This window comes from Solanum tuberosum, unplaced genomic scaffold, assembly GCF_000226075.1.
Source record: "Solanum tuberosum cultivar DM 1-3 516 R44 unplaced genomic scaffold, SolTub_3.0 scf00071, whole genome shotgun sequence".
Taxonomy (NCBI): Eukaryota; Viridiplantae; Streptophyta; class Magnoliopsida; order Solanales; family Solanaceae; genus Solanum; species Solanum tuberosum.
This window is the reverse complement of record NW_006238997.1, coordinates 161464-173540: the sequence shown is the minus strand read 5'-3', so window position 1 is coordinate 173540 and position 12077 is coordinate 161464. Positions and strand designations below refer to the sequence as shown.

Sequence of the window (12077 nt, the reverse complement as noted above, 5' to 3'; positions counted from 1 at the left end):
GGGGTGGGGGTTAGTCAAAGTCAGAAAATCAAATGTAACAGAGTAATCATATCAGAGCCCCGGGTAAAGTGCAAACTTTTGGAAGCAAAGCCACAAGTAAATATAAATAGCTTACGGAGCAACAAACAGAAGTGTAGACTCCATGGCAAGAATGTATGGCAAAGGAAAAGATATTAGACCTACATTAGACCCAAATCACAGGAATAATGCGACTCCGAGGAGAAGGATTTAACTAGTGTGCTAACATGTAAAACAAGAATCCTTTTTTATAAGGAGAAACAAGAGTCCATTTCAAGTATTATTGTTGTCACACCTAATCTTTCTTAAATAATTTATTACATTTTCAAACAAGGGGTGCTCATTAAATTCATGCAGTTAGCCCTAAACTCTCTCTTTTTTTTGAGAATTGGTAACATAGTTAGCCCTAAACTCTTCTTAAATATTAATAGGAAAAGGAAGATAAACAATCCATTTAACCATTAAAACCACATGACAGATAAAGGAATATTTTTTCCAATGTACTAACCAAAGGTCCAAACCTTTTCTAGAAAGCACCTGCGCATCACTGAATCATGACCACCTTCTCAAACCAAAAAAGTTGAGCCTGTTGATTTAACTATAGATTTGTTGGGTACCCATTGTATTCAACAGGTCAAGGGTAGTTCCAAGGAATCATCATGAAACTGTGCCATAACATTTTACTCCATACCTCATTGGGTATTCATTAACGCTAAATAATCACCTTGGTCTGGGGGTTTTAGGTGTATAATGGACAAAATAGCATCAGGAGCTAATGTTGCATATTGTCTTGCCACTTAAAACGATTAGGCCAGATCAGAGGGCATAAACATCCCTTGCCTCAATCTTCATGTAACTAAGTTTGATTGTAGTGTGTGAAGAAGTTAATATATAAATCCTAGAAGCCAGATCAATCATTTCTTCTTCATGACAGAATAGTTAGTGCTGGGCTGGCAGAAAATCAAAGTTTATCAGAAGCCTGGTCTAAAATTCCTGAAAAGTTAGCATTTTTATGATTACATTGGTAATAATCCAGCAAAAGGAGGATTATCCAAAGCAGGTTCAATGGATGACGGGGATGGAATAGCATAAGCAAATAAAAAAACTAAGCCTCAGTCCCAAGCTAGTTGAGGCGGCTGTGATCCTCAATATCATAGATTCTCTACTTGGGAGTAAAAAGAAAAAGAAAACAAGAAAATCATAATGACAAAAAAGATAAATAACAAACAAGGATGTAAAACCATACACATAATTAACTCTCACTTACAGAGCAAAGCTCAACAAGTATGCAACCTACACTCCACATATCACAGGGATAGTTCCATCCAAGACCTATAAAAACAGCACAAGACAAACTAAAAGACTGACAAGATGCAACTAAAAGATGCAAATCTGAGAGATATAGTAACTACCTAAGATAACCTCTGGAGCACGGTAATGACGTGTAGACACCACATAAGTATGATCCTGATGTTCAAATGTTGTACTGCCGAAGTCAATGAGCTTAATAGAACTTGACTTTGGCACATTCTTGAAGTAGGAACCATCTTTTACAGGTCGCAGCAGGAACTTCATAGCGGGCAAGAAGGGGAAAAAGACATCAGTAGTAAAGACTTTTCAAGTTGCAGAAAGAGGAGAAATCAGAAAACAATCACAACCTAGATGATATGCCATTTCAGAAACAAAGAAAGTGCTATTATTTTCCCATAAAAATGGTAGTAATAGGAACATACTAATGTTATACAAATTTTAATGAAGCGCCAATGTTATACATTCTCTGTGCAAGATTCTGGTTTCTACTTCCTAATCAACCAAGTAGATGGAACCATTGGTGAGTTTTACAGAACATACAAATGCAGTTCATATGAAAATATTGAGCGGAAGGACAGAAGAATTAAAAGAAACTTGCTCGATCTCCTGTTTCAGAGTTAAAACATGAAAATGACAAAGCAGAGAATAGTCTTCAATAAAGTATTCTACTTTCTTTTTCGGGTTATTCCAAAAGAATAACACTATCTTACAAGATCAACATCTTCTCCATAATCTTTAATACTTTCAATGTCTCAAAAAAGGTTAAAGGGAAGCCACTCCTATACACCCCATTTAACTCCCATTATTGAACTATCATTGATTGAAATGTAAAAAACCTCAAGACACTTGCATTAATGCAGGTGCTCATAGCAAAAATAAAAATAAAAATTGGAATGGGATACTAAGTTAATGGAGTCCGTTACCTCCCTACTTCATAATCTCATGATTTACTACTTTGACAATCTGGATTGATCAAGTTGATGCATAAAATATGTATCAAGTATTCATGTCATGAAACGTAGAGCATTAGATTACTGTTAAATCTGTTTAGACACTAAAACACAATAAAGTCATAGAGATTTGATTAACTTTTAACCTTTTCTTCTTATTATGTCATCCTAAATGGATGACTTGGTTTAACTAGGCTGAGTAGACTTCAAGTTTCAATAGGTTATCATTGTAGAAGATAAGATTAGAGTTAAGACCTTCAAAGAGCAAAGTGACAAATTGCCACATCAAAATGAAGACGATAAGATTCAATATATTTTACAATAGGTGGAATTCTTTAAGGCAAAATCTTGTATAACAAGAAATGGCTCTGTTTACCGAATACCAAAGGAGTCAGATAGACTGAACTCTCTCTCTCTCTCTCTCTATATATATATATATATATATATATATCCCTTACAAGTGCCAATTGTATTGAGAGAGAGACTAATAAAGACATAGAGTATAAGAAGAAAATTTCAAGAGAACTTCAGTTTGTACTGTCTACATTGATAGAAAGGCTAAAATCCTAATTCTCTCTCTCTGTCTCTCTCTCTCTTTCTCTCTCTCTCTCTCTCTCTCTCTCTATATATATATATATAAGACCTTCAAAGAGCAAAGTGACAAATTGCCACATCAAAATGAAGACAATAAGATTCAATATATTTTACAATAGGTGGAGTTCTTTAAGGCAAAATCTTGTATAACAAGAAATGGCTCTGTTTACTGAATACCAAAGGAGTCAGATAGACTGAACTCTCTCTATCTCTCTCTCTATATATATAATATATATATCCCTTACAAGTGCCAATTGTATTGAGAGAGAGACTAATAAATCCATAGAGCATAAGAAGAAAATTCCAACAGAACTTCAGTTTGTACTGTCTACATTGATAGAAAGGCTAAAATCCTAATACACAAGTCGAACTTTAGCAAACCTAATTAAACAAAAACCTAGTTGATTCTAATGATTACTATGGTATTGAAAAGCAATTTCAATAAGACATGATATATGATGCATTACCTTGTAATCTGGAACTTTAATGTACTCCGACGAAACAAGGAGAATATTTTCTGGCTTCAGATCAGTGTGAATCAGTCGCAAATCATGCATAACTGCAATAAAAAATACGAATGAGCAAACTGCTAGAGTTTATGGACATCAATATTCCTAGAATAAATATTCGCAAGCATATAAGTAGAGATGCTCCCTTGCTCCAATAGTAATCATATGTGCAATATAAAATCCAACTTAAAATGGTAACATGATCTGAGCCTCACAAAGCTTCTGAAAATTAACAGAAAAATGTGGTAAAGATTAGTTCACACACATGCTACAGACTCCAAAAGTTGTCTTCCAAACTCTCGGACAAGATCAATGGGAAATGAACGGTAGCTGTTTTTGCGAAGAAAATCGTATAAGCTTGGACCAAGCTTCTCAAAAACCTGTTAAGACCAATTAAATCCATCCTCAAGTTTTTACACCCAGAATATCATACAAGAAGGAGCTCAACTGCCCCTCCAAATCCAATCAAATAATAAGCACCAATAAGCACTTACAATACATATATGATTACGATAGTCAAACCAATTCCTTATTTGCACACAACTGCAAGAATAAAAGCAGTGGTACTAGAATCACTTCAATTTCGGCTGTCAGTAAAGTAACACAAAAGGAAGGATAATTCCTACCGTTTGCCACCAAGATCGTGCCTGACAAATTTCTGCAGAACGTCTATCTCGATCATTGCTGCTTCTCGATATTTATGTATTGAGCGAACAACTTTAATTGCCACAAGTTCCTTTGTTTCATTGTCGAGGCATTCAAGGACCCGTCCAAAAGTTCCTGCAATTAGGTACCAAATAGATACAGCTGAATAAATGAACTAAAATATGTTCCACATGGTAAGTACAAGAAGTACACTATTAGAACTTAGAAGCTTCTCAAGAAGTAATTTATTATTCCTGTATCATTCGAGCATTTGCCAATAGATACTACCAGAATTACCAACCTTGATAAGCAAACACCTAGTCATGCTTCTGTTAATGCTCAGTGAAACTGAATAATAAAACACTAAGTAACATAGATCACAGGCCATTTCTTTTTTCAACCAAAATTTTATCTGACTACACAGAAAAATAGCAGGAATAAATCAACAAAAATATATTTCTATTTAGCCAAGATATCAAGGGAAAAAACAATTTGGCAAAATGATCCTAAGCAAGCTTTGCCAAAAAGAAACAAAGGAATTATTCAAACATAATAAAGATTGCTTCAATAAACCAAAAGTACAATGACATTATATTTGTATAAAACCCAAGAAATACCCCCTCACCAAAACATATAAAGGGAAAGGGATGAAGCTTAAGGAAAGGAAAGAAGAGAGGGAAATAACTAACCTTCCCCCATCTTGCCAAGTATCCTATCTGCAAATACAGAAAGGAGTAGATTAGGGAAGAGAAGCAAATTTTACGAACATAAAACTTTACAGGATAATCATGTTAGTGCAGTTGCATGTAATCATCCCGCTAACTGTAGATGTCAGTACAGTAAGCCAAATCTAGGTTAAGGAGACAACTGGGAAAAGAAATTGTGTCATCCTGTATTTACTCTGATACAAAAGCATTGTTGACATGATGATACTTGGAAAAAATGTCCAAAAACACAGGGATATAATCCTCAAACAGATAGTCAATTAGTTTTCATGGGACTATGTAAGTATACTTGTATCTCAATTGTGGATAAGGCGCATCATGCAAACAATGGAAATAATGATGACCTCAATCCTTCATCTTTTTGGACTAGAGCATATTCGATACAAATCACAAGGGAACAAAACAAGGTCCCACATGCATGCCGAGAAAGCGCAAGAATTCTCCCTCTGCCGGAACAGAAATTGGGGATGATTTTTTAATCAGTAAAAATGAAAAAATTATAACAACCAGTTGGTACCTTATATCCTTGTCCGAGACTAGTTCAACTTTGCTAGATGACTAGATCAAATCAGAGTTTGCTGCATTATAACTAACATATACATGTAAGAGCAAAATCTCCTTTCTCTTACGACACTTACATATGGACTTCTAGAATATTGTACTACCTGAAATGCTGCGAGCTTGTGCAATTTGTCAAGTACTGGAATCAAGTTGAAAAATACATTTTACATGCTAAGATTCTAAATCTTTTTTTAATAATTGAAAAATCATAGAGGGGAAGTGGCGCATGGTTCAGAACTCGGTGGATAATGGAGCCACCCCTCTATTACTCTTCTCCACCCAAATACCAGGTTTTTATTAGTGGTAGGGTTCTAACCCCACAACCAACACATCACAAGTTGTGCTCTTACCACTAGACACTAGACCAAAGCCCGGATTCTAAAATTCTAATTTTTTTTAATTTTTTTTTTTTGAAACTTGGTAACTTTGTATTATAACACAATAGTACATGGCAGTACTAAACCTTATATACAGATGAACTCCAAAAACTCCACTATTCTAAATCTAAATTGAATCTAGAACATCAATTATAGAGACAGTTTCATTTGAGTATAATTGATTGCACCAAAAACATAACAACAAAATGCAGTTGAGTTTAACTTTCTGCATACTATTCTCTACGCTCTCAAAACACCTAGAATTTCTCTCTTTCCAGGTTGCCCACCAGATTGAAGCAGGGATAATTCTCCATCTCGTTCTGTCTTTAGCTAGCACTCCTGCCTCCTCCCAACTTTTTAGGGCTTCAGTAATTCTTCTAGGCATAGCCCAGGATAATATGCCTTTGAGACTCAAGAACACCCTCCATAATTGTTGAGTAAATTTGCAGTGTAGAAAAAGATGGTTAACAGTTTCTGATGTTTCTCCACAAAGAAAACACCTAGAACATAAATAACAGGAAGGCCTCTTCAAAATGGAAAGACAAATCACTTGCTCGAACATAATAATTAAAAATCCAGGTACACTTGCAATATGGAGTTACAAATAGAAATAAAATAATTTATGAGAACAAAAAGACAACTTACAACGACGAGTTAAGTTCTCCCCAATGGAAAACACATAGTGGCCATCTTTATCATCCGGTCTCCGAGGAGGGGATCCATTATGAGGGATCCCTTTGTAATATATTGAAGAATAAGCATAATTCAGCCCTGCTCCATTTCCGAACTCTTGCCCGCAGTATATTGTTGGAAGAACCTAAATTTTGATGACAGTATTATATTCAATTCCTTTCCAATGCCATTTTCTCAGAATGACATAATTCAGAGATTTCGCTTATAGCATATGAAATGCTACCACACATGTTTATTTACTGATTTTGGACTACATAATGATTTGCAACAGTATGTCTGTAGCATATCAAACCTTACTCCTATGAAACGAAACGAGCATGATATTTAGCACTCAGGCAAACAGAAAGGCACAAAATTGACATTCCAAATGGTATCTCCCTAGCACTTACCCTTGACATATAAGAGCGTAGTGTTACTAAATGCTCAATGAGATACACGAACATACAACCTCGAATGCTTGATAAGATATATGAATATAATGGCTGCATCCTATTCCAGAATATTGAGATTTGCTAACTGATATACTCATCAAAAGAGAAATTTAAGAAACTTATCAAAAAGAATTGCAAGTCGATAGAAGTGCCAAACTGTTCAGACCAAAACACATCTCATGGAATTCTCTTACATTGTTAATTTGTGATTTAGCAATAGGATAAAAGCTACAGCTGATTTCCAGAAAGTAACTCCATATAACACATCTTATAGGTCTCCTTATCTCAGTAGACTACCAGCCATTTTTCCGACACGTTCTTGTATACTTTGGTAACAAATTTTACAAAAGTTCCCATTTATAGCCTCCAAACTTTCCATTTATGTTTAACCTTCAAGTACACATGTTACCTCTGAATGCCTCAAGTTTGTCCAAAATGGAGATAACTCATAATGGACCAATCATTTCCAACTAGCATGTAAGGTCTATTTGGCCATTCAGAACTTTTAAGAAGCGTATTCTACACATAGCATTTTCTTCTCAAACAGATGTTTCATGCATAACTACAAGCTTAATGAGCATTAAGTATCGTCACTGTATCATTTCCTGAATTTTATTTTCATATATTTTTTCCCAAGGAGACTAATTTGCATTAAGTATCGTCACTGTATCACTTCTCTTGCTCCCATTAAAAAAGTTTAACTTTGAAAGCAATTTTAGTTCAAAATCTAAGTCACTCAAGTCCCATGTTTTTTTTTTGGAATAAGCTACTCGAGGCCTATAATTTAGCACTCTTTTAATAGCAAAAATGAACTGCCTTACTAAACCACCTACACCTTTTCATAAGAAGGCACTCCAACTTCATGCTTCTACACCTAAGATGGCTTTTATAAACATTCTTCTTTCACAAGTACCCGCTCCAACTTCCTTATGATTCCTCCTCCTTTTTTTTTAATTGGGGGTAAGGGAAGAAAGGCTATTACAAGGTGGGGAATTGTACATCACAGTCAACCAACTAAGCTACTAAGATTTCCCACTTAATTATGATTCTCACATTACAAATTTCATATCGTGCTCAAAACAAATAAACTCTTGAATTCACATGCAATAGCAATTATGTTGACATAAACAAACTTCAAAAGTGCACCAATTCATATGTTGACAGAAACAAACTTCACAAGTAAATAAAATACCAGCACAAACTAATACTACTACTATTTTTCAATCAAAAACCTTTAGAATTGGAGGCCCTACGTCCCATGTCAAACGAGGCCGTTTCCGAGGTCGCTTATCTATATTTCTCCGTGGAAACTCCATTAATGGTTGAATCTCCATAATTGTGATCTGTATAGTAATCAGCAGAAAGAATTGAATCGAAAATTTGATGTATTTTCTGCGAAAAAATCGGGTCGAAACCCTATGGATTCTGCATATCTGAGAAATGAGATGGGAGAGAAAGAGGGCTAACCCTGGTTAGTTAGTTCATCATTCACCTTAGTTAGAGATAAATGGGCTTCCGGGTTTGCTTAGTTGCCCCGACTTACCTAAGACCCATTGTTTGGATTTTTTTAAAAATATTGGCTATCGACACCATAATTTGTTAACCTAAACTTCTATGTCAAAATGCATCAAGTTTAACTAAAATTTAGGGAAAATTATAGAAATCACATACTTTTAAGATAAAATTATAATTTATCCCTTAAAAGTTTATAATTACAAAAATCCCTTAAAAATTTAAAACACGGATACAATAATTAACGCTGATACATTAATAAAGCGGGTCGGATATATTATTAAGTGCAGGTTACATATTTTTTGTTGCGCTTTTAATGGAATTTGCCCAATTTAAAATGGAAAATCAAATCCTTTAAATCACGCCAATAAGTTTTGCGACATTATAGAAACGTGATTCCCAAAATCAAATCAGAATTGGAGGATTCAATTCGTGTTCATCTTCTTCTATGTTTCAACGAATAAGACTTTTGACTAAGAATCAAATTTGTTGTTGTGAGTTTAATCGAATAGATAATGAACATATCAATTTTGTTGAGGCATTCTGGAATTTGGAGAGTGAGATTAAATATGAAAAATACAAGAGTGAGGGGATATTGGTTGGTGAACATGTTTCCTTCATGAATCTAGTTTCAACAATTGCGGCTTAGTTGAATATTGATGAGTCGAGAAAAAAAATTGAAATACGATACATTGTAGAAGGAAACTCCTCTCCAATGAGTATAAGGACTGATATGGGAGTAAAATTGTACGTAGAGGTGAAGAAACGCGAGATTGGATTCGGATTGTATCCCCTCTGTATTGATACAATTGATAGGGATGTTGGCGATATTGAAAGTTTTGATGTGTAGACTGGTTCAATCGTCTGTGTTGAAGTTGTTGAACATGATGCACTCACTCTCAACTTGGTAGAATAAAAAAATAGTGAGTCGTGTTATATACCATAGTTGGAGGTGATGAATTACATATCAGATACAAAAAATACAGAAGTGAAAGTGGATCAATTGTACAAGGATAAAGCCACTCTGATATCTGTAATGGCAAAATACAAAATAAAACATGGCTTTAATTTCAGAGTAAAGAGATCTGATAACAGGAGGTATGGAACTTTGTCTATTTTATTTGCTATAAGGTTGATACATTAAATGGTTGGAGTGTTATTTTAAGTTCTCAGAACTGTAAGTTACAATGTTGTTATTATAAAGTATCAGGTATATTATGTAAGTGTATCAAAATCAAGATACATTATTGCATTATAGCTGATATGATTGTTCTTTTATGTGTTAATGTATCAATATATGATTGTTCTGATTACTGTATCATTGTATTTTGTTGAAACAGTAAGGATACAGTACTGGTTAAAATTATGATACATTAAACGTTTAACTTTATATATTTGTATAATAATGATGATACATTTTTGTAGTAAAGCTGATACAATTATGATTTGATGAATATTTACTAGTTAATATTTTGTTTTAAGCTTTTTGTCAATGTAAGATTACTATAAAGTATCAGATTCATTTCACCTTATGTTAATGTATAATAATAATGACACATTATTGCTGTCAACTTGATGTGTGTAGAACTGTAATGCATCATTATGTAAATAATCTATTGTTTTAGTGTATCGGTTATACATTTTACTAATGTCTCTGAAAAAATGCAGCTACAAATTATTGTGTTCATCAAATGACTGTTGTTGGAGATTGAGTGCATCTGTTAGGAAGAAATCAGATTTATTCAAAGTGAGGTACTTCAATAGTGAGCATACATGTCCGATAAGGGATAGGTTATTAACAAAGGTTCAAGCTACAATTGGGTTTATAAGTGTTGTGTCAGCGCCTAAATTGCACAATCATAAAAGAATTCATACACCAAATGATGTTATTGAGGATGTTAGAGCACTGTATGTGATTGATATTTCACACCACAAAGCATGGTGTGCTAAGGAGCGCGCATTAGAGATGATAAGGGGTAAATCTGCGAATGGATATAGACAGTTGCCTAAATATCTATATATGTTGGAAACTGTGTATCCAAATTTTTATATACGGATGCATAAGTCAGAGGAAAATAAGTTCATGTATCTGTTCATATCATTAAGGCCACTAACGAGAGGTTTTGACTACTGTAGACCAGTAGTTGTTGTTGACGGTGCACATCTTGGTGGAGCTTACAAAGGAATTTTTGTATTAGCAAGTACGCTTGATGGTGCAGGTATAATTTATGTATTAGAATTTATAATTTTTTGTCCCATAACAATGGTTACTTGATATTGATGCTTTATATATGGATAGTTGTGTATCTAGAAATTAACAAACAAGTTCACTATTTTATGAGTAAGATGCATATTGCCGTTAGCTTATGGAGTGGTGGACAGTGAAAACGATTGTTCATGGACATGGTTCTTCCAACAGTTTAAAAGTGCATTTGGGGAAAGGGAACAAATGTGTGTTGTATCAGATAAAAATGAAAGCATAATTAATAGTGTCAGAACTGTTTTTTCAAATGTTCCTCATTTTGCATGCATATGGCACATTTGAAAAAATGTTTGTTCAAGCTTCAAGAGAAGCAAAAACGTACTAAGTGATGTGTTCTATTCAATGGCCAAGACTTATAGAAAAGAGGATTTTGAGAAATTGATGGCTAAAGTCGTTAAAATTGACAATCGGGTTAAGATGTATCTTGAGGATACTGGTTATGAAAAGTGGTCAAGAGTTCATGCAACAGTAAACAGGGGGAGAATGATGACCTCTAACATAGCAGAATGTATCAATGAATGCCTTGTTGAAGTGCGACAACTACCTATAATACAATTTTTGGAAAAAGTCAGAGTTCTATTCGGTTCTTGGAACTCTAAAAATAGAGAAATAGCATCTTATACAAAGGAAACATTGGGGAAGAGATTTGAAGAGTTGTTGATTATAAACGCTTCTAAATGTTCAAAAATGCAGGTATGTGCCAATATATAAACTATAATGTATTTGGAATTTGTTGTTCTTTGGCTGTTATGAGTATAAAATTGATTTAATTGATATGTGGTGTGTGTCTTACCTAATGTTGTCAGGTTGTGCAATCTACTGAATTTATATATTCAGTTTTTGAATGTGGGCGAAAATTCATTGTTTGTCTGGAGAGAAAGATCTGTAACTGTGGGAGATTTCAAATAGACGAGATACCTTGTGCACATGCATTTGTTGTTTTCAAGAAGAAAAACATTATAGATATACATTCCTACTGCTCAGATTACTATAAACCAGCTGCATTAGAAAACACATATGAAGTTCCGATGGTTCCAATGCCGGACAAAGAGGATTGGTCAGCACCGGAGTTTGTTTTGGAAGAAATCGTATTGCCACCAAGATACAAAAGTTTGGCTGGACGACCAAGGAAAAAGAGGAAGAAAAATCCAGGTGAAAAGATAAGCAAAAACACAAATCATTGTGGACGTTGTGGACAAGAAGGTCACAACATAAGGACTTGTACTTTCTTCCTGAAAGAAGACTGACGAAATTCTTTGTTAGAGCTACTGTTATGTTTCAGATACATTATTTTAAATTCCGCTATGTTTTCAATTTTTTTTGCAGTTTTCAATTTAACCTTGATAAAAAACATTGCAATCTATTATTAGCCAGTAAAATCTCGTTATAATAATTTGAAATGTCAAGATTTTCTACCTTGTGTTTGTTTTTATAACATATTATGTTCCAAAATACGTGTTTAAATAATGTATCATCACTTGTTTGCTA

At 34.1% G+C, this 12077-nt stretch overlaps 2 protein-coding genes across 5 annotated transcripts in view; one reads left to right on the top strand and one right to left on the bottom strand.

Annotated features, from left to right (window-relative positions):
• Window positions 1-8307, bottom strand: part of LOC102589862 (serine/threonine-protein kinase AFC1) — a 15038-nt gene extending 6731 nt beyond the window's left edge. For 2 of the 4 annotated variants that reach the window (XM_006345603.2, XM_006345602.2), the window contains exons 1-9: window positions 8047-8305; window positions 6336-6507; window positions 4717-4743; window positions 4009-4162; window positions 3877-3925; window positions 3648-3762; window positions 3341-3432; window positions 1431-1587; window positions 1286-1350 (exon numbers count right to left, since the gene is read on the bottom strand). In XM_006345603.2, coding sequence (XP_006345665.1) covers window positions 1286-1350; window positions 1431-1587; window positions 3341-3432; window positions 3648-3762; window positions 3877-3925; window positions 4009-4162; window positions 4717-4743; window positions 6336-6507; window positions 8047-8148 — 933 coding nt within the window. In that variant the 5' untranslated portion in view covers window positions 8149-8305. Of the gene's footprint in view, window positions 1-1285; window positions 1351-1430; window positions 1588-3340; window positions 3433-3647; window positions 3763-3876; window positions 3926-4008; window positions 4163-4716; window positions 4744-6335; window positions 6508-8046 lie in introns of all 4 variants that reach the window. The other 2 variants (XM_015307988.1, XM_006345601.2) reach the window with 2 other exon arrangements.
• A 974-nt stretch (window positions 8308-9281) lies between these two features.
• LOC107060275 (uncharacterized) lies at window positions 9282-11836 on the top strand. The gene is made up of 5 exons (XM_015307971.1): window positions 9282-9424; window positions 9995-10545; window positions 10690-10777; window positions 10889-11282; window positions 11396-11836. Exons 1-5 carry the CDS (start codon window positions 9282-9284, stop codon window positions 11834-11836), a joined length of 1617 nt encoding a protein of 538 aa, XP_015163457.1.
• Window positions 11837-12077: the final 241 nt, after the last annotated feature.